The 23463-nt window shown below is 36.6% G+C and overlaps 2 protein-coding genes across 3 annotated transcripts in view; both read right to left on the reverse strand.

The window, feature by feature from the left end:
• ell (elongation factor RNA polymerase II) overlaps positions 1-10975 on the reverse strand; it is a 43257-nt gene extending 32282 nt beyond the window's left edge. Inside the window, exon 1 of the mRNA XM_067415973.1 lies at positions 10784-10975. Coding sequence (XP_067272074.1) covers positions 10784-10918 — 135 coding nt within the window. The 5' untranslated portion in view covers positions 10919-10975. The remainder of the gene's footprint in view (positions 1-10783) is intronic.
• Positions 10976-13000: 2025 nt separating this feature from the next.
• fkbp8 (FKBP prolyl isomerase 8) lies at positions 13001-22448 on the reverse strand. Of its 2 annotated transcripts, XM_067415971.1 has the most exons (8): positions 22154-22446; positions 21787-21956; positions 20547-20635; positions 18778-18998; positions 18518-18690; positions 18236-18313; positions 16207-16341; positions 13001-13975 (listed from the first exon to the last, which is right to left on the reverse strand). In XM_067415971.1, the coding sequence occupies exons 1-8, from the start codon at positions 22422-22424 to the stop codon at positions 13889-13891; spliced, it is 1224 nt and encodes a 407-aa protein (XP_067272072.1). In that variant the 5' UTR covers positions 22425-22446; the 3' UTR covers positions 13001-13888. The 2 variants fall into 2 exon arrangements, with proteins under 2 accessions (XP_067272072.1, XP_067272073.1); XM_067415972.1 differs by lacking the exons at positions 13001-13975; positions 16207-16341 and adding an exon at positions 16784-17449 and having other exon boundaries at positions 22154-22448.
• Between the last annotated feature and the right edge of the window lie 1015 nt (positions 22449-23463).

Genomic DNA, 23463 nt, shown 5'->3' on the forward strand with positions numbered 1-23463 from the left:
CGATAACACCGGTCACCAAACACAGAGGCAAAACACGCACCGTGTAATGTAGTTTATCCATGAAGCAGTAGATAAACAGTATCTGAAGATCATTATGTCCCTTTAATGACCATTTCTGCAGCCTGCTGACCGAAGCCATCTGTACAGGCTACTCTCCAGAGGACCGGCGTGAGCTCAGAAGAACAATGTAGAAATTCACACGGCCAACCTGTGCGCCATGAACAACCTCTGAATTACTTCACCTACTGACACCTTAATACCCTGTGCCAAGACTCCTAACTTCCTTTTGATGGCAAATAGAGCCCAATTTGAATCTCTCATCATGTCAGTTTGATAGCAAAGGGGCTATTCTGATTGCCTTGTAAATAAAACCACTGTTTATTAGGGCTGGGTGTTGACACAAATTTCACAATTGAAATCGATTTCGATTCAACATGGCAAATGCTCAAGGAAAATCCTGTCTTGTTGTACAAGTGCCACCTACTGACAGAGAGTGAATTTGCATTTTCATTCAGTCCATCTGCCGTTTTTGTTTTGTGCTAGTGTCTCTAGCACAATTTTACAAATCTAAAGTAAGACCGCTCTGTTTTTGCTTTTTTTGTGCGCGTATTTCAAGTGACAGTTCACACAAAAAAATAAGCTCCGTCTCATGTCATTCCAAACTCTAGAAAAATGTTTTGCTTTCTGTGTGATAACTCCTTGTTGGATAAAACAACCGTTGGAATCAATTACAACAACAGAAAAAGCAACAGCGTGATAAAATTAACCAAAATACCACAATGCATTTCCCTATTGACATACAAACAGGCCGGGTGGCCCAATAAAATAGCTGACCCATTTATTTGCCAAGGCAAATCATTTTGATTATCACTTTTTCTCCATCAAGCACCAAAGATGTAAAGCCCAGCTCTCATCCTAATACAATATCCAAACGATGACCAAGCGACAGACACAATCTACTTTTCCAGCTGGAAATGAAGATATAGAAATGATACAATCTGGCCATCATTGACAGGTGAAAAATGTATCATTTTATGGTTACCTAACCAACACAAAATAGGTGTCGATTTAAACGCATATTACATATTAGAAGTTTTTTTTTTTTTCAAAGCGTGAAATAAGTGCTTTACATGAAAATGTGATCTGTAAAATCATAGCACATATTAGGGATGTGATGGTGAGGAAATTGCCACTGGTTAATCAATGCGTGACAACGCCGGTATCACCAGGGAGGACGTTAGCATTTCCCCCTCTTTTGCACCTTACTAATTTGAGCAAACCTTGAAGCTAAATTTCCATAGGAAAGCACTGATAATTATGACTGCTGTTAATGCTGCCTCTAATGCTGCGTTCACACCGCATGCGAATGACGCGAATAAATCACGCTATTCGCGTGAAGTTGGACGCGTGAACAATTTGAATCCATTCGCTTCATTCGCATGTAACATTCACTACACAACAGAAGCGAATTTGTGTCATGGGAGGGGGTTCTGCCAGGCACCGGCAGTCGGCAGAAGGACTATCCGAGTTAAGGCTGCTCTCACCGGGGTTGATGAGCGCTGAGCTCCGGTGATCGCCTGGGTCTCACACCTCCGAAAACACCAGATCAAATTTTCAAATAGGAGCTCTCTTAATAAATAAATCACATATTTGAGCTTTAAACAACTACATTCTCGCCTGAAAAACTATTAAAAGTACATTTTGTCACAATACAGTAGTATTTTTAAATTACTCTGGCCTCGGGGTTCCCCTATGGGTTTCCCATCCGTCACTTCACGTGACAGCAGTAAGCAGGCTCCTCATTGGTTAACGCGGTGCGAATATCCGCCAAAGTTCAGATTTTTCAACTTGAGCGGTTCACGCGAATCACGCGTTCAAAACACTCAATTCGCGTGATCATTGCCGCCTCATTCGCGCGAATCGTGCCGCAGAATGCCTATTCGCGTCTCTGCATTGACTTAACATGTAAATCACTCGCGCGAATCGCGTCATTCGCGTGCGGTGTGAACGCAGCATTAGGCTGCGCACATTTTACTTTTGCTTTGAAATTAGCGCAAACTCCAACGGGGGATTTAGCCATTGCTTGCATGGTGGGTTCATTATTATTATACTTATGAAAAACAAGTACAAAAACACAAACCCTTGCAAGATCCCTATTAGGTTTAAAATCAAAATATTGCCAAATAGGCACTTTTACGTCACCACAGTGGGGGCCGATAATGTAACCGTTGTGGCGGCTGAACACCACGTAACAGACTAATCGCAAAAAGCCTAGAACATACCATAGTCATATGGTCGAAACCATCTCACCCAGCAGAATTCAAGAATATTTGACGTCATAAACAATCGGTCGGCACAGCGCCACTGCAAGTCAAACACACCTAGTAATATACTTAGAACACACAACTATGGTGCGCTTCGTTTTTCCACGTGCCTGCTGAATGCGTTTTACGCTTGAGCTGCCCTCACACTGATGATGACCATGCTCATTGACCACCACAAAATTGTATTGATTACATTTTTTTAAAAACGATTAATCATTAGCATCCAAGGCATCCAATCGTTAGAATACAGGGCTAGACATTAAAGGAACTGTATGTAAGAAATTTGTTAATTAATCATAAAATGGCCTTGATTTGTCACTAGACAAAGAAATCATGTTCATTTCAAATACTTATATCACTGACAACAGTAGTCCGGCCAGGATACTGTCATTTAAAAGTTGTTGTATGTGTTTTGGCCTGAAGCTCCGCCCTCCACCCATCTACCAATCACGAAGTCAGTAGTGTTTGGGCATCCGGGTTGCCAGCTCTGCTCTACTCTAGTTACCACAGCTGCTGCCACAAACATTCCTGCTGGATCCTGCAGCCTATCTGGCAACCTCGAGTCAGGGGGAGGGGAGAGGGGATAGTGACTGCAGTACCAGTTGGCCACAATCTTGCATACACTTCCTTTAATGCTCGTCCGGGACAAGTGGATTTTTTTTAAAAGTGAAATATTTGCTCAACCAGAAAAATAGCCTGATTAAAATGTAAAAAATAACTAGGGAATCACCAAAACGTGAGAATGATTTAATTTAATTTAGTGTGACAGATAGTAGATAATAGATAATTATGAGAAACAAATGAGCTAGCTCACACTGTTAAAAAAAAAAAAAAAAAAGGCTCCAATTGAAAAATTTCAAGTGAGTGATCACATCTAAATTTTTCAGTTGGCCGATTTGAAATTCTGTGAATTGATCCAATTTAATTAAGAGAAATTCAATTCGGCTAACTGAAAAATTTAGATGTGATCAGTCACTTGAAAATTTTCAGTTGGAGACCTGAATTTTTTTTACAGTGCACAAAAAAAAACTCAGTTAACATACTATGGTAAAAATTACAATTGTAAAGTTTACACATAACATATGATATCACACGACCAAGATGGCCGTTTCCTAAACCATCACAATTGAAAATGTGTAGGGCTGCAAAAAAAAATTGATAAATCGATTAGATGGCTGATTATCTTTGATTAATTAGATACAAATAACTAACAGCAGATAGCAAATGCTCAACACACAATCATCTTCATTGAAAGTAAAGAAACTACATGATCTTAGTGCTGTTGCCGCCTCTCTCCTATTGCAGTCTTTGATTTTGAAAATAGCTGATCAATGAATTGTTTTCAGTGAAGTGAACTCCATCAAATCTGCATATAGTGTGCGGGAATTGAAAATCCGATTTATATCCGTTTTGCAGAGATGCATTTATGTGCCCAAGTGCAAATTGAAAAGTAGTTGGAGCATTTTTAATTACTCGCATCTCACCTCCCTCTGCCATTGTATGCGACAAAGAAGATAGGCGACAAATGACATCAGAAAATAATCAGATCCAGTACATTATAATCGGTTATGGTCTATTACTGAACCGATACCAAATCATCTGCATTGTTGAAACTAGGGGTGTGCACAAATATTCGAATATTTGATCTGTAATTAACATTTGAAAAGTAAAAATACTATTCAAATTTTATTGCGTTGATTTGCTGGCTGTAAATGCAGTGAACCCATGAGAAATCCCTCTAAATCTTGCAGTTATAACTAAATCCGCAGGGTGGCGCTGTGGAGCAGGTTAAGTTAAGTGCATTTGATCACATTGGCCCTCATTTATCAATCTTGCGTAGAAACTGGTGTATATGTTGGCGTAAGATTATGCTTACACTCCTCTCACCGCCTGATTTATGAAACTATGCGTACCTCTGCAATACAGGTGTACACAATACTTGCCCTTGATAAATGTGGCGGCTGAAAACGATCGTCATTAGAATAACACGCCCCTATATATTCAAGTCTCCGCCTCTCCCACGCCCTCATTTTACGTCATGGACAAACAGAAGACAGCAAAGAAGCGAAATTTCTCCGACGTGGAGATCGGGCTCGCTCAATCATCTCATTAGTCCACTAGTCAGGGCACTGATTAGGACATAAGTCAATGGGCTGACTCCCTGATCAGTGCTCTGACTACTGAACTAGTGAGATGATTGAGACGCGCCCATCGAGACCATCACCAGGGAAGTGAAAAAAAAAAAAAAAAAAACGAAATTGTTTTATTTGGGAGTTTAAAGAGTGGGATTAAAGGCACCTACAAAAACAAAATATGGACCCAAATTACGAGTACTCTTAGGAGGTTGAGAAGCGCACTCCAGCAGTTTAAATAGCTGTTTGGATGATAAATTACCATCACAATGCATTATTTTACAGCACGTTTTGAAACAATTAGCATTTAATTTCGTATCACGGCACATGTATTGGGGTGTACAATAGTGATGATGTGATGTGGAGTATCATTCATTCACATTAATAACTACATGACAATTTGTAAGATTCTTATTATTCTTATTATTATGATTATTATTCTTAATGACGCTTGTTATTCAGAAGAAGAATGTCATTTTTATTGATTTTATTATTATTTAAAAGAAGAAGCTCATTTTTATTATTTTGTCAGTCTGAATTATTTTAGTCCCAGTCCGTGCGCAGCTGCCGGGCCAGGCGGGCCTGAAACGTCAGATAAAGAGCACAGGCTCGCGACTGGAGGAATACATATGCCTAAAAATCAAACGCTTTGGTAAAGTCACACAAATTAAACATTGACGTTCATGTTGCACAAAAATAAACACTGAATGTTGTTGTTGTGGTTTTTAACAGTGGGTCATAATATAGCATATCTTGTAAGTGCGTTTTGTGGTGTTAGGAATTGTTTTTCTGCGCATTTTCACACTAACTCAAACGTGCGTACACCACCTCCTGAGCTGGCGTAGGATTTGAGCGTGCCGTACGCCAAAGTCCATATTGATAAATCTCAAAGTCACTGTGGGTTTGGGTGTACGCTGGAAATTTGGTGTACGCACTTTTGATAAATGAGGGCCAATGTCATTGTCTGCCTCCCGATGTTTGGAATTACTTAGATGAAAATTGAAAATTATGTGTTAATTAAAATGGAGTAATTTTTGATGAAATCAATTACTGAAACGGAGTTATAATAATATCACCACCACAAACAAGAAATCACATGACATCCAAAGACCAGTGGAATGAGCAAACACTGCGTTCAGGAGTGCTGGTAAGCCTATCTGTACCGAGCGAGATAACTTACGATAGCAAAATGATCTCGAGACAAATACTTCCTTTAAAGTTCTTTAAGGGTTTATGAGCAAAAAACACAAAGTGCTTCTCTCAAACTTCACTTAACCGTTATCTTTGTCTCCGCAACGCCTGTCAGTGGCGCATTCTCTCCCGGGGCCGAGAATAATATCATAATCCAATAATATTATAGTTTCTCTCTATATGAAAATGTGAAAATACAAACATGACAGCCATATAGCCTACCGACGTGTGTGTGTTTATGTGTACATTCACACACGCTAACTGACGTTTGCTCTGCATTATAAGGGTTTCTTTCCCTTATAATGCTTTTGTTCTTTAGGCATTTTTACACAACGTTTAATGTTTTAAAAACCTTATAGATATAACGTAAGCGTGTTGTGTACATTGCCTAATCATAAGCTTGTTCAGAAATGGTGACAACATCTCTCTCATATTCTCAAAATACCTAATTTAAATAAACGAATATTCGATTTTTATGAGCCCAAATATTTTAATACAATATTTATTGAAAATGCCCATCTCTAGTTGAAACTATTAATTTCGACACCACTATTTTTGCTTCTAATCCATAGCTTAACTATGGTATTTGTGTGATTATACAAATGGTAATCAATGCACCAAAAAACATGATTTTACTATAATAAAACCATGGTCTGTGCTATACATTGTGCAAAAAAGTACCAAGCAAAAGGAGTTTAAATCCCTACATTAAAATGATAAACTAAATTTAAAAAATAAAAACACACACACAGTAACCTGTTACTGTTATTTCTTTATCCTGTTATCATCCTGTATTCAAAGACACGCCGTTATTCCTTTAAAGTTACTACTCATAAAATATTTGAATTACATGTTCACTTAATTTAGCGTCCAACAGCAGATTTCAGCTAAATTAATGTTTTTTGCACTGATTATTAATAGTCTCCCTCTCTCCTGCGTTCTGCCTGTTTGACGCCCCTGCCCCACCAGCACTCGTTCAGTGAAGTTTAACACAGACTGTCAGGACAAGCTTTCATGTAAAATGGAAATACTCACATGAATTAGTAACATTTACAGATGAGGACATAACTTGTAAAATAAACATTTTGCAGGGTACACCACACGCTAATGTATTCGCTTGAAGCTTGTAAAAATAACAAAAGAATTTTCATGTACATTTCCTGCAGCTCACTCGGTTTCCTCCACTATTTTGAGATGCATTTTGTCCATAGAAATGCGTTATTCAGTGCTGTAATTTGACGCGACTGGTAGAAGTATTCCTGTGCACAGAGGGCAGACACGACCAATCGTCAATGATGAAAATCATCGTCAACGATTCTCATCGATTAGTTGCTGCAGCCCTAAAAATGTGACACTAATGTCATATGACTAGCGATTAACTTTAAGTCATATTTTAAACTCAATATCGACTTTGTTTCAGCAGCAAAAAGAGTTCCAAACTAAGATCACAGTATTATGAACGAATCATTTGAGTCAGAGTCAATGACCCATTTATGAAAGAATCAACCGTGTTAATGAATGACTCAATGACTCACTCATTAATACGGTCACTCTCTTTAAAAAAAAGAATGATCAAGCCTATGTTATATTATAATAATAATATTGGGGGAAAATATCCTTTATATTTTTTTTGTAAACAATTTTTTTTACTGTGAAAGACCGATATACGTGTCAGAAGGACATGCATGAGACAAGGCTTAATGTTGAGTGAGTCCTACATGTATGCGTGCATTCATGTTCAGACACACAGTAAACAACAGAACAATAACTGGAATTATTATTTAAAGTGTGCACGAATAGTCAAATATTCAATCTGCAATTACATTCAGAAACAAAAATACTATTCGTATTTTACTGCATTGATTTGTCGTCAGAATGCAGTGAATCCATGATAAATCTCTATAAAGCTCGCATTTATAAGTAAATCCACTGGGTGGCGCTGTGGAGCGTATTAATAAGTCGATGGTATTTTATTACAATGTTGTATGCCTTGCAAAAAAATGAAAATAATCTTACAAAATGATGTTATGTTTTGTACGCGAGGTGTGTGTTACGTAAAAAAAAAACGCTCCAGCGGCCTTGCTCAGCTCCCTCAACACTCGGTCCTGCTCTGCTTCATACTACAGTAACGTTAATAATCAGATGCATGAACATGATTTCTGCACGAGTCTGATTCCGATTTTTCCCCACCGGCTGAGGTGAAAACCACGTCCCAAGATTCTGAACTCAAACTTGGCATCGTCAAGCTATGCCTTTTTTTTTTAATAGGCTCCCTCTAGCGGACGGAAAAGTTACATAGTGCAGCTTTAACAGTTATCTTGGTGTCTCTGCAATGTCTGTCAGTGCCGTGTTCTCACCCGAGAATAATATCATCCAATAATATTATTGTTTCTCTGAACATGAAAATATAAACACAATAACCATATACCTACTCATGTGTGTATATGTACGTTTTGCATGATAACTGGCATGCTCTGCTTTATTAAATGACACGAAGAAGAAATAAAATTATCATATATATATATATATATATATATATATATATATATATATATATATATATATATATATATATATATATATATATATATATATATATATATATATATATATATATATATATACACACACATTTTTATTTTTTTCTCAAAATACATAATTTAAATATTCGAACATTCGCTTTTATGAGCCCAAATATTCAGGTATAGTATTTTGTGAAAATGCCCATCCCTAATTTAAAGCTACACAATTTAGAGGTTCACATTACCTTCATGTATTACTCATAATGGTCCATTTAAAGGTTATGCTTTTAATTAGCAGATAGGATTCGTAGAGTTTGTGAAATCCAGTAAGTACATATGTATGGTCAAAGTATGTGCACGTTACACGACACCGGTCACGCAAGTAGCCAACATGCTTCAAAACACGAGATGAAGGACATACCAAATGAATTTAAACTACTTTAAAGAATGTTGCAACATTTCAAAATCAACAAGCTCTTTAGTGAGTCAAACATATAAAAGTGTGATAGCTGAAAAAAAGTAAAAGATTAATAAAATAAACATCAAGACATTTCTCATAAGCAACCAAATTACCCCAAGCAATAAAAGCAAATGAACATAGGCCCATGCAAATATACCAAACCAAGACTATTCTACTCTAAACTTACAAGTAGCATTTATGCACTCTGCCTGAAAGCTAAAAATACTCAAGCAAAGCTTCAGCCTCCCTCACAGTGTCACATGCAGCCAGTCGACTTGAGTTTCACATATCACGTCTAAAGAATATGCCATACTAATCACTGCATAAGAGAGCAACACAAACCAGACATTCACCATTTCATACAACTGTTGCAACCAGCTTGGGTGTAAACCCGAAAGTTGTAATTTTATTCCCATCATCCAATTTACTGACATCATCAGAAGCGTGACTCAACTTCCACTCTGGTTTGAATACAAAGATTCGTGGCCTTTGTTGAAACTCAGATCGAGTTGCATTTGCTTCATTATACCAAACATGAACCACACAAGGGTCTTTCTTAGATCTGAAACTCCTCAGACAAATCAATGTTTTTAACAATTTTCATCCACCCAACCAACCTGTTGTGTCTGCAACGGTTCACGATCCTTTAATCCAAAAGTTAAGAAGTCATTCAACTCATAACATGCCATAAAATATTTACTTTTCAGATGAGCGGACACTCACCCGGGCTTTTTGAAGATGTGGCAACCATGTTTACGCTCATTCATGATAGATTGCAATGGCATTAACAGCTTACAATCTCTGACATTTGCTATGTGGAAAACAGCATCCACCTCAAACCAGGGAGTTCAAATTACACCTAAAACTGGTGAATACAAATTAGTAGCAGGGCTGGTTTAAAACCGAAACAATTGGTCCAGGTTCATAGGCTGGAAGCAGCATCTTTCTTTTCATATCCAAACTTCTAAAGCCGTTTTAAACGGGAACTTTTATAGTCAACAAACAGATGTTATCAATGCAACGTCATAGATTCGGTAAAACCCTGACTACCTTGCAATACTTTATCTGTCTTTTTTCCCTCTAGTAGATAAGCTTGTTGGCCTGTAAAACTGGACAACAGACACGTTTAAAAAAAAAATGGTATGCTATTTATGAGTTTAATTTCACTGTTAAAAATGTGGGAAAAGGCCTTATTTTATTTACTAATGAATATAAATAAAAAAAATTGTTAAGTTGATAATAAATCAGCATATTACGATTTCTGAAGAATTGTGAGACACTGAACTGGTGTAATGGCTGATAAATTCAGCATTGCATCACAGAAATAAATTATATTTTAAAGTACATTAAAATAGAAAACCATACTTTTAAAATGGAAATTATATCTCACAATACTGATATTTTTTCTGTATTTTTTGATCAAATATATTCAGACTTGAGGAGCATAAGAAACTTTGCTCAAAAACAAATCTTAAAAATATTAGTTTCCAAACTTTTGACCGATACGTATATACATGTGTGTTTATGTGTATACATAAAATCAGTCTAAAAAAAACCTTACATACTCTATAAAAAATTACATTGAAGATGTCATTATTGAAAAATTAAGTGGCCAAATAATAATAATTCAAAATCAGTGGTTCTAAACCTTTTCGATTCCTTTTTCATTATCTTTAACTCAGCAATTAAGTCATCTTGTGGTCCCTTGCTGGGCCCCTGGTTGAGAGACAACAGAACTAGAAAAATGTCTACTCATTACTGGAATTTCCATGACTTTCCCAGACCTGTAAATCGCAATTCTCAGAGTCAGACATTTCCAGGTTTTCCAAGATCCTGGGACCCAGTTACTTTAAACCAAACTACACTGTCTGCCACCAAACCAACACACATGTAACAAGTTAATATTTGTTTTATTACATGCTGAGGGTTTAATTAACGCCTTCATTAGTGTAGGAAGTGCTAAATAATAAGGAAGGCAACGATATCAAATGACAGGGATGGTTTAGAAACACCGAAGTTCCTGGTCGCTTTGAGGGGAATTTCTACAGCTGAGTGGGTGATTTGCTGTCAGGCAGGGAAATAACTGTCGCCTGCTGCTGTTAGCCTGTTAGCAATGTTTATCCAGCCTGGCGTTGCGCTCGACGCGCGTCTTACCTTGTTGCTCTGGTAGTCTTCAAATGCTCGCAGCGCGCTGTCAGTCAGCTTGACGTGATAGACGGAGATGTTGCTGCCATTGCTCACTCTTCCACAGGACAGTCCGTAGCACTGCTCCTCCTTCAACGCCGCCATCTTGCTCGCATTTCCCACCACGCTCACGCGCCTCTGCCGTGAACGCAACAAGCAGCTCGAGTGAGCGAAGGGTATGATTATTCATGAGGCGTGAATTACGTACAGGCGGGAGGGGGCGTGGCATCGGGGTAATCATAAGAGGGATGGCCAGTGATGGGAAGTCTGGCTCGTTTCATCGAATCGGTTCTTTCGAGCAGCTCCTTACAAAAGAACCGCTTCGAAAACGGTTCTGTTGTTCTCATATAGTGCATATAGTGCACAATATTTTTTTATTTATATATATATATATATATATATATATATATATATATATATATATATATATATATATATATATATATATATATATATATATATATATATATAATGCTTTTAATAATAATTTATAAGTGCTACCCCGTAAGTCACTACTGGTCACTACCAAAAAAAGGATATTTGCCAGTTTACCTTTTTGTGACAAATTTGATGAAACCGTAGTTAATCTTTTTAGGCATTGTCCCTTTACTAAAATGTTTTGGCAAGATTTATTAGGAATTACATTTTTAAAGAATGTGTGTTGTATTGGAAGGATGGGGTACCAGGCTTTGTTGATTATGATCCATCTAAAAAAGATACAATTTTATGTAATTAATCAGATATTTTTACTCGCTAAATTTTCACATTCAAAAATCTAATGCTAATGCTAAACCTCTCTTTCTTATATTTGTAAAAGAACTCGTAAATTACCTCTTTTCACTTAAATTATCAGAAAATGAAAAAGCCATAAAAACATTTAAATTATTCCCCCCAGTTGCTTTTTTGATTTTGATTTTTGTTTTGTTTCTTTGTTTTTTGTGTTCTGTTATTATTTGTTATTACTTGTATATTGTCTTGAGCATCAATAAAAAAAAAACTATAAAAAAAATAATACAGGGCAAAAATACTTTAGACTGCTGTAAAGCCTTGAAATGTTATTGTTTTTAAGGACCTCTGCATTTATTTTGTAATTTGATATGGATTTGATTTCAATACCCTGTGTGTACTTCATGCTTGTCAATAGGCTATGTTGCTTATTTTATTTATCTTATTCATATTTTTTTCACAGATTGTTACTGTTTATTATTACTGTTATTTTGTACTTAATTTTGTGTAATTTGTTACTAAATAAATTGCAGTAATAAGGGTGTTTATATATATATATAATTATATATAATTATATATATATATATATATATATATATATATATATATATATATATAATTATATATATATATATATATATATATATATATATATATATATATAATTATATATATATATATATATATATATATATATATATATATATATATATATATATATATATATAATAAAACAGACAATCGTGTCATAATTATCTTTTTTTTTTCTTTTTCTTTTTTTGCCATTTAGCTACTGTAGTTTGAGCGAGTGGATTTGAGTAAAAATTATCGACTCGAGATCCACTAGAGACCGATTCAGTCCAATTAATGAACAAATCACTGCGAGCCGTTTCACGGAAAAGATCCGACTCGAAAGAACAATTCTTTCACGAACTGGACATCGCTAGAAACGCCAGATTAATCAATTGCCGTAGAATGTCATTAGGAAGAGCTTTGAAGCACTATATTGTTATTTTTCCCCGAATATATTTTAACAATAAAACAAACGTATATGTTTTGCAATTTTAATTTGACCATGTTTGGTATTGTTGTTGTACACTGAAAACTCTTGGCTGGGGGTGGGGGAATTAAGGTTTTGGTTTGATCTCTTCTCACTCAGAATTGCGTCAGAAAAACGTCAATGTTTGAGAGAGAAAAAAGATGAATAGGGAATGCCCCACAGGACTACAACGATATGGATGAGGATACTCGACATGTACTTCAAATACATTCATTTAATTAGAACGCACGTGTTAAATAGAATGTTCGTTACACAGAATCCATACATCATGTTATCGCAGTTAATGATGGCACGTACAAAGAACCCTTCTATTGTTATTAACACTTCACTTTTTTACCTTTCAACCAAAAATATCTTCAGTAGATGCAAATATAGAATTCATAGAGGCTCTGACATCTAAACATTGTCAAGAAATCACTTTATTTTCAACCATATGAACAGAAAATGCAAAAGTATAGGATATACAAAACAACTTTAAAGGGAATGCTGGAAGTTACCAAACCTACAAAAACAATTTGAATGGGAAACTGAGACAATTAACCTAAGGATCACTGAAAAAAGTTATGACAACACACATCTGTTCATCTTAAATAAATAATTAAATGCACAGAATTCTTGTAAGAGCTTCAAATATATAAATGGAAAAGGTCTGTGTGACCTTCCTTGCAGTGTTTGGTCATGGAAACATCAAATTCTGGGAACATTATTGAGAATTAGACAGCTGATTTTACTTCTTTAACACATTGGTCCTGGTATATTTTGAAGCCTTTGAAAGCATACCACATTGAAAGGACTTGAAATAGTGTTTTCGTTCTTAAGCATCAGAAGCTAAATATGCCTGTAGCTACTGCCAAAGAAAAAGCATACAATCATATTCTTGAGCGTTCAAGACTGTTCTCAAGCCAGTTTCAGTTCACTAAAATAAGATCACGGAACTTCACAAATGTTTTATGCAGTCGAAGAGTTCTAAAGCTGAACACAACTGTGTCCAGCCACCTGAAGAGCATCATTCTGTACATCAATAAATTTCTTCATTATAACTAGGAATCTTTCTGTACATAAATAGGAATAATATAATATTTCTCACATCTATTTCTTCCCAGCGGATCTTTCATGCATTGAAAGTAAAAAGTGAACACTATTTAAAACCTCTATAGCACAATGGTGGGCAACAGAACTTACAACCAGTTCACTTTCAATTACATTTTAAAGGTCAGTAAGGTGTTTTGAGGGCTTGGCATGCTCAATGTCGAGCACCACGTTGTCCATCTTGTCACAGTGAATTTTGGTTAATTCCTAGCTGCGATGACAACTGACAAAGCTACACCTCCAATCGCGACAGCTGTAGCCCCAAAAAGCCACTTCCAGCTGAGACTCTGTGAAAAGATAAATACCTGATTAGAATAAATACAACATAAAAATGGTCATTATTTAATCACCCCCTGGTTTAAAACCTGTAGGCCTATAGTCCTTTTCTCTGTCCCTTCTCAAGTCATTTGAAAGCTTTGTGTGATAAACAAATCAAAATGTTATATATAACTGGTTTCCGCTTCAGTGAGGTTTGAGTCATTGAGGTAAACTGGAGAATCAGATTAGTTTGATTCATCAAAAAAACATTCAGGCCAATTTGTGAACCATATTAGGAAGTACAGAAAGTATGGAAAAATTATTTGTACGGAGCCCCTAAGAGGACATGATGATTGGAAAAAATTTGACGGAAGAAAAATTTATATTTTAATGCTTTTGCATCCCCTCGAAAATGTATTGCGTTTCTCCGTTAAACTGTGATAGAAAGGTGGCAGGGAAACAACTTTCTCTGAGGAACGTGACATTTTTGCTAGAGAACGCAAAGTTTCTCTGGGGAACCAAACACTTTTGCTGGAGAACGCAAAGTTTCTCTGGGGAACCCAACACTTTTGCTGGAGAACGCAAAGTTTCTCTGGGGAACCCAACACTTTTGCTGGAGAACGCAAAGTTTATCTGAGGAACCCAACACTTTAGCTGGAAAACGCAGTTTCTCTGAGGAACCCAACACTTTTGAACACTTTTGCTAGAGAACACAAAGTTTCTCTGAGGAACCCAACACTTTTGCGAGAGAAAGCAAAGCTTCTCTGGGGAACCCAACACTTTTGCTGGAGAACGCAAAGTTTCTCTGGGGAACGTAACACTTTTGCTGGAGAACGCAAAGTTTCTCTGGGGAACGTAACACTTTTGCTGGAGAACGCAAAGTTTCTCTGGGGAACCCAACACTTTTGCTAGAGAACGCAAAGTTTCTCTGGGGAACGTAACACTTTTGCTGGAGAACGCAAAGTTTCTCTGGAGAACCCAACACTTTAGCTGGAAAACGCAAAGTTTCTCTGGGGAACCGAACACTTTAGCTGGAAAACGCAGTTTCTCTGGGGAACCCAACACTTTTGAACACTTTTGCTAGAGAATGCAGAGTTTCTCTGAGGAACGTAACGATTTTGCTAGAGAACGCAAAGTTTCTCTGGGGAACCCAACACTTTTGCTAGAGAACGCAAAGTTTCTCTGAGGAACCCAACACTTTAGCAGGAAAACGCAGTTTCTCTGAGGAACCCAACACTTTTGAACACTTTTGCTAGAGAACACAAAGTTTCTCTGAGGAACGTAACACTTGTGCTGGAGAAAACAAAGTTTCTCTGGGGAACCAAACACTTTTGAACACTTTTGCTGGAGAACCCAAAGTCTCTCTGGGGAACGTAACACTTGTTCTGGAGAACACAACGTTTCTCTGGGGAACCCAACACTTTTGCTAGAGAACGCAAAGTTTCTCTGAGGACCCCAACACTTTTGCTGGAGAACGCAAAGTTTCTCTGAGGAACCCAACACTTTTGCTGGAGAACGCAAAGTTTCTCTGAGGAACCCAACACTTTTGCTGGAGAACGCAAAGTTTCTCTGGGGAACGTAACACTTGTTCTGGAGAACCCAAAGTTTCTCTGGGGAACGTAACACTTGTTCTGGAGAACACAAAGTTTCTCTGGGGAACGTAACACTTGTTCTGGAGAACACAAAGTTTCTCTGGGGAACGTAACACTTGTTCTGGAGAACACAAAGTTTCTCTGGGGAACGTAACACTTTTGCTAGAGAACGCAAAGTTTCTCTGGGGAACCCAACACTTTTGCTAGAGAACGCAAAGTTTCTATGGGGAACGCAATACCTTTGCAAGAACACAAAAGTTATGTGACCAAACGCAACGACATTCAAACCTAATGTTTTTGTCCCATCTCATACATTTCTATCATCATGTCCCCTTATGAGCTGGTAAATTAATAAATAATTCTGACTGATCCAGTTTAACTCACTCAACCCCAATGATCCATTTGCAGTGTGAAGTTTATCAAATTTGCCTTACATGTTCAATGTTAAAAATAGTCACATACAAGTATGGACCAACAATGAAGGTGATAAAACATTTTTTAAAACAATTTATGAACTATCCCTTTAACAGATTAACGCATATCCTGCACTTTGCAATTTGTAAGCCCCACTTCCTGTTGACAGTAAACACAGATATGCAACCTCATAACCAAATAAACAAACAGTGCATAGTGTTAAATAGTTTAAAAAGGGCAGATCATGCTCTCACCCATGAGGACTTGGCACGGTGTTTCTGCACACTGGCATTTGCCGGGTTACCCAGCATCTTTTTATACATGGCCTGTTCCGCTCCTTTCTGCTCAGAGTGTTTTTTCACAAGCTTCGACAGTTCAGCGTGGATGGTCTGCCGAGGAAAGGGCACAGAGAATGAGAAGTGTGTGTGTTTTGGGGTATTGTCAGGCTGATGAAACTGTTGCTCACTGCAGAACACCAACACTTTTGGGCAGCACGAAAATGATTCAACATGACAGTGCAGTCGGAAATTAAGTGAAAGCCTACGCAAAAGACAAGACACAAAACAATTCAAGATTAAAACCGCATTCACGTTTCCCAACATCAGCTGCAATGCCACAGAAGACAAAAGCAGAAGTGAAAGCATCTTTTACCGAAGAAACGTGTCTTTGTATCGGTCACACATTGCATGATCAGTTTTCACTTATATAACCTTAAAATCAATACCACTAAGTTTCATTCATTCCATACCCGAGTGAAAAGGTTTAGATCTGCTCTGGTTTTAGCCGATGACTGTGCAGGCCTTTGTGAAAAGGATTTATGACTGTTTTTAAAAAAAGTTTATCAATTTGTTTAAAAGAATGATTCATTTGCAAACTAAATCGTTTAATCCCTGATCCACACTTAAAAAGTGGCATTATGATAAAGAAACAGCTAAATCAAAGCAGTAACCTACAAACATGTTAAACAATTAATTGCTAATTGCACAGTCTGTCATTATTGTTAATAAGCAAGGACTGTGAATGGCACCTTAAATGTAGACTTTCAGGAGCCGTCTGAGTCAAACTATATCATGACATCCTGCCATTTAGTTTAATTAGTGCTAAAGTTGAATTACTGGCTAATGACTAAAGCAAGTAGGGTAAAGGCAAACCGACGAGATGGGATCAGAGTGGATTAAGGAATTCTGTACACTGCTGGAGCCTCTGTAAAGGCCAGACACATGAGAAGAGAGGGGTGTAAATGTGCAGACGTAGGTGGCTTGGCAGTGGCAGGCTGGTCCTACAGCAGAAAGCCGTGGCAGTCAGGAGCTGTCAGATGGTGGGACACAGGGAACCTCATCCGTCCGCCTGTGTAAGCAGAGCCAACGCTGCTTTAGATATGGAAAGTGTGCAGAGGGACCCGGTTATTTATAGACGCGTAAAGAAATGTGATCCTAGGAGTTTTGAACACTCTGTTCTGTCTGCAGACAAACTGTATTTGGGGGCCTGTGGCTCCACCTGCAGGTTATAATGAGAAACGCATGTTTCTGGACCTGTTATAAAAGTAGTTCTCAACAGATTCCAATTTTCAATACAACTGAATTTACCATAATATATTTAATGAAAAATAAAATGAAATAACAATAAGTAAAAAAAAAAAAAGCAGTTCTCAACAGATAACAAATTTCAATAACACTATAAAGTTAATGTGTAAAATACAAAACAAAATAAGATAAAATAAAATCAATTAAATAAATAAAACTTATATATTAAATACAAAATAATAAAATAAAAATAACATTAAAAAAACTTTTACTAAATACAAAACAATAAAATGAAATAAAAATAAAGATAATATAAAATAAAAAACTTTTACTTAATACAACTGAATTTTTTAGCGCTTTGAGTTTGAGAAAGGTGCATTACAGATGTATTATTATTGTTGCTTTATTTAATACACTTAAATAAAACATGCATTGTTAAAAGGATACCAATTTTCAATAAAACATTCAAATAGATTTAATACAAAATGAAATAAGCTAAATCAAAGAAAAAATGCATAAGATATAAAATAAAATATGAAATAAAACAAATTAAAAATAAGATCAAGTGAAATAAGAAAAAAATTAAATAAACAAGATATAAAGTAGTAGTTCTCAAAAAAATCCTAATTTTCATACATTTTAATTTTGATAAAATAAATAAAATATAATTTATGTATATTATTTAATTATTATTATTTTACTATTATTAACTGTGATAGATTAACGGAAATCGGTTCTGTTAAATTGTCACTTGTGTTACCTTGTTACTTGGCTCCAACTTCAAGGCCCCTTTTAGAGTTTTAATGGCTTCCGCATACTCGCCCTGCAGAGCCAGTACCTGCAGACACACACGCGTCACGTCAGCTCTTTTTAATCTCAACACATCTCAAGCTGTTCTTTTTTTCTTCTCTGCAGTGGCCAGAAACCTGAATGGAACCAAATGACCGAACAACTCTCTTTTTGCTGCGTCCAAAACCAGGAGAGCATTACTATTTAATGAGAGCGAGCGAAAATGATATGGATCTGAACTCAGGAAACCAACCTTGCCTTTGCGGAACACAGCTTTGACATTGTCCGGCTGGTGCGCCAGGACGGAGACGCAGGAGCGCAGTGCGGCTTCATAGTGGTCTAGTTTGAGTTGAGCAGCGGCCATATTGTTGAGACATCTCACTTTCATGTCCAAAAGTTCTTCCTCTTCTTGTTGACTGATATCAACTAAAAGATAACAAATGATTTCAGACCTAACCATCAAATTAATAATTCAGAAATAAACGGAATGAATCAAGAATGAAGCAGCATCACCTCTGGAACTGGCTTCAGTTATCTGTAGTGCGATTCCATACGAGTTGACGGCAAAGGCGTAGTCGCCGCGCTGGTAATGGACGTTTCCTCGCTCTCGCTTTCTGTTGGCCAAACTGATTCTCTCCGGGGGTGGCAGGAGCTCCAGGTCTGGGGCATCTTCTGCCGACAGCAGCTGTACCTCCAGGGTGAGATCAGCATCAGGAGGCACAGCAGGAGTAGAGCTGACAGAACAGAGTTTAACAAGAAAAATATTGCTGCAATGTCTCATGTATCAAAGTCCCTTTTCAAGGAAAGTCTTTTCACTCGGCAAACATTTTTGCAACCTCTCCGGGCAGCTATTTCAGGCATCCAAGACCAAGTCCTATCTATTTGAATGGGGGAATCCTGAAATCTCAATAACTGCTAGTCGAACTTATTTTTAAAATCAGCAACAAAATCTGACATGAATTGTCCCATAAATGTTTTTTCTTATGCTTAAATAGTGTTAAAAAAGCTTATTTTTCAGGCTAGACCAGGCAATGTGCATGTGCAGTCCTAAGAGCGAGTCTCAAGTTGACTTTACCAATCAGCGATTGGCTCTTTTATTGAGAAGGCGGGACTAATTCTGCCATTTTGCACAATTAATAGTAATAGGAACCATCTTTCCATACCTAGTCTTTGCATGTATATAAACTACTGTTACCGTTTCTGAAAGAAGTCTCTTATGCTCACCAAGGCTGCATTTATTTGATCAAAAAATACAGAAAAAAAATAATATTGTGAAATATTACTACACCTGTTTTCTATTTGAATATATTTTAAAATCAAATGTATTCCTGTGAGCCAAAGCTACATTTTGAGCATCATTACTCCAGTCTTCAGTGTCACATGATCCTTTAGAAATCATTCTAATATATGATTTGATGCTCAAGAAACATTTATCATTATTATCAATTCTTTGATGAAGTTAAAAAAAACTGCATTTATTTGTAAATTTAACAGTTTAAACGCAATAAGCAACAAAAACTAAATCAATTTAGTACAGCGAGGCTATTTAAAATGTATATTGGGTGTGAGCACAAAATCTGCAGGAATGAATAAGATTATGCACAATAAGTTCAATCGAGAACTATAACACCAAAATTATTCATCTGGAGCAAATGAAACGAGTGAGTGAGGAGAACGGGTTTGTGTGTCAACTCACTGCCAGAGAGATGAGACAGAGAGAGAAAACGCAGCTAGTATATATTTTTGACAATGTTACATTGCTCTTAGTTTATTATTTCAGATGCGTTTTTAAAAAAGAGAGAATTTTCTTGTGGTGCCCTACGGGCAGCGCGTGATGCGCATGGTGGGAGCGGCGGCACTGACTGTAAGTGGTGATGGTGTTAATGATTTACCTCGGATATGAACGAGAGTGATATTGCAGTGCATCGTGCTCGGACTACAGAGAATGTGCTTAGCCTCAGTGTAAAAACACACTTTTCTTTCGACCTGGAGTCAAATAAACGTTAAACAGAAAATATAGTAACTTGTAGAAAATAACTGCACTTCTGGTTTAGAATAGTAATATAAATGGTAACCCTTTTCTTTCCCTATTAATGTTTGCTGCTGCATCCTTTATGTCTATGGCTTATCACAATTTCTCCAACTACGGGCTACGCCATGGATCAAAAAGAAAACGCTATATATATATATATATATATATATATATATAGAGAGAGAGAGAGAGAGAGAGAGAGAGAGAGAGAGAGAGAGAGAAAATATAATATAAATATATTGAATCTAACCTGCCAAGAGCACCATACATGTATTTAGCACCTGCTTCAATCAAGGCCTTTTCGCCCATTTCCATCAGCTGTACAGTGAGATCCAGCCCCTAATTAAAACAGGAAAAACAAAACATGTTTTTAATTATTTATTTTGGGTATCTAAAAATAAGAAAATGTATTATATAAATGCAGGTAATATTTAAAAAAATAATATAATACAATAATAAAAAAAATAATAGTGCTGGGTGATCGATTAATCGCATCCAAAATAAAAGTTTGTGTTTACATAATATGTGTGTGTATACAGTGTATAATTATTATGTATATATAAATACACACCAGTGCATGTATATATATATATATATATTTAAGAAAAATATGTTGTTTATATATTACATTTTCATATTTATATATCAGATAAATTATATAAAATACAGTATATACAAGCAAATATTTCTTAAATGCATACATACATACATGAATGAGCGTGTATTTATAATAATTATACACAGTTAGGGCTGGGCGATATTGTCCAATTTTTTTTCCATATCAGTCGATATCGATAAATATCACAATATATGTAAAATCTTTATTTCTTTAAAGTTTAAAGGCATATTTTTGCTCCTGAGTGAAAGATGTAGAAAACAGACAGTTAACTGTGCTTTTAAACTATCCTTTATTGTCAAAACATGACAAACACTTCCCAAACAGGTGAACAATTTATTACAACTTAGCTAGATTTATTTATTAAAATCTTAAATGTGGTCAGCATTTTTTTTTACTCTACACTATATATCAATAATAGCATTATATATACTTAATTGTGTAAGTATTAAAACACTAAAAAACGCAAACGGGCAAAAAAAAAAAGTGTTTTAAGTTAAGAAACATTTTGTTTCCCCCCCCTCTTGCCTCACAGTGGATTGGTCCACCGATCTCACACACACACACAGGCGCACGCATCCCACTGACACACACCTCACCGACAGTGGGCTGGTCGGGAGAGAGCAAAGTTCAGTTGTGAAGCTCCAGTAAGGGCTGTCTATTTTATTCTTAAACATCGAGAAGCAATAAACAATATATTGAGAATTTATCGAACTGTTGTTATTGTTTTATCGAGGAAAATTATATTGTGATAATTACCGTTATCGTTTTATCGCCCAGCCCTATACACAGTACACACACATATATTATGTAACACAAACTTTTAATTTGGATGCGATTAATTGATTGCCCAGCACTAAATATAATATAATACCTGAAGTACATCCCCATCACCCAGAGTAAAAGATAAGTTTGGCAGCTCTTCTACCACAGTTCCATTAGTAAGACTGGTTTTAAGATGAATTGTGACATTTTGGCCTCTCTGGGGTCTGCTGTCTGGACCAGCTCCAGGTTCCAGAACTTTCTTTCTAAGCTGTCCATTTCCTGTGCATTCAAACAATTTTTTTTATTAAAACAAGCTAAAAATCGCCATCATATTTCACTCTGCCACTACAACATCCAGACATGGATATGCTGTGAACAATGTGCTTAACTAAACTATCAGCCAGGATATTTGCTTTATTTCATCTCCATTAACTAATGAATTATTGCAGCCAAAACTACTTGCCAAAAAAATATACCTAAAACATCCAGCCACTCTTCCGGTTCTGCAGAAGGGGTTTGACTGGCAACTGCGTCAGCTTTTGTAGCGTCTTTAGCTAGATTGTTTTTCTTCTTTCCTCCACCTGCATCTTCTAAAGGTGGGAGGTCGTCATCCACATCCTCTTCCACATCTTCCAACATTTCAAAGTCTTCACCACTATCGAGCAGTGAGGCTCGTCCAGATTTCTTACCCGACGGCGCCACCTCCTGGTTATCAGCAGAGCCATTAACAACCTCACCGTCGGCCATCTGGAGCAAAATAACAAGTTTCCTTAAAGGTAGGGTAGGTAAGAATTGGTAAAAAAAAAAAAAAAATTCCACATTTGTTTAAACATTCTTTATATATCAATACATAATTAAAATTTAAGTACTCTAAAAAAAGAAAGTATAACATTTGAGTGTCTGTAGACCTCTCACGACTGTTTTAAAGAAAGCTCATTATTTCCATTCACTCCACCTTCTTCCTTCTGGGCTCTTTCCAAAGCCACGCCCCCAAAATACATGAACGCGCTTAGCATTGATAAAAAAAATTTCCCAATAACATCATTTATACTGTGATGAAGATGAATTTCGTGTAAGATTCATAACATATACTGTGTTTTGCATGTAAGAGTTTCCATGATGAAAGCATTGTTGATTAGTAGTAGCTAAAGCTAACTTAGTTCTAAAAAAAAGTTCCTGGATGCGGTGTACTAGCTTTTACACATACATTTTGTTATCTAAAGTTAAATTTTGCGAAATTCAACACGACAGCGATCAACTTGAGCTAAGCATATTGAGTATTTATCATCTCTACTAATGGCTAAGTGTATAATATTGTAACGTTATGCTAAGTAATGTTATGCTATATTAGGCAGCTAGGTGTGCTAGTGATACATGCATCATGAAAACACAAACCAAAATAATTTATAATCAAAATGAAAGATTACTTGTCCAGCAGAAATACAGCCATCAAGAAGTCGTTTTTCAGCCCCTTGAGATCCCTCAGTTCTCCATCGTTGGAAAGCCACACCGATATTTACTCGCGTTTGATATCTTTGTTTATCCAAAGACTTTTTGTGCATTGCCTTTACATGTAGGCCTACTGTCTTCCTTTTTTTTTCATTGTTTGTCTTCGCTGACTGCAAAAGCCGGCACAGTGCATTTTGAATGCTTTTGCTCTTCCTAGGGGTGCGCGCATGTGTAGGCAGAACCTGTAGCGAAAGCGGTGGTTGCCATGGTAGCGAGAGAGAGCTACAGTCGCCCAAGCCAATCATTTGTTTCGTCCCGAACAAAAATAATGAGCGGT

The sequence above is a fragment of the Pseudorasbora parva genome, chromosome 14 (genome assembly GCF_024679245.1).
Source record: "Pseudorasbora parva isolate DD20220531a chromosome 14, ASM2467924v1, whole genome shotgun sequence".
In the NCBI taxonomy this organism is placed as follows: domain Eukaryota; kingdom Metazoa; phylum Chordata; class Actinopteri; order Cypriniformes; family Gobionidae; genus Pseudorasbora; species Pseudorasbora parva.

Coding starts and splice junctions, on each gene's coding strand:
- fkbp8 (XM_067415971.1), bottom strand. CDS start 22,424: ATGGCCGACGGTGAGGTTGTTAATGGCTCTGCTGATAACCAGGAGGTG. Junction 20,636..21,786: donor GTGATGGGGATGTACTTCAG/GTATTATATTAT, acceptor TGTTTTAATTAG/GGGCTGGATCTCACTGTACA. Junction 13,976..16,206: donor ACCGTGCCAAGTCCTCATGG/GTGAGAGCATGA, acceptor ATCTTTTCACAG/AGTCTCAGCTGGAAGTGGCT.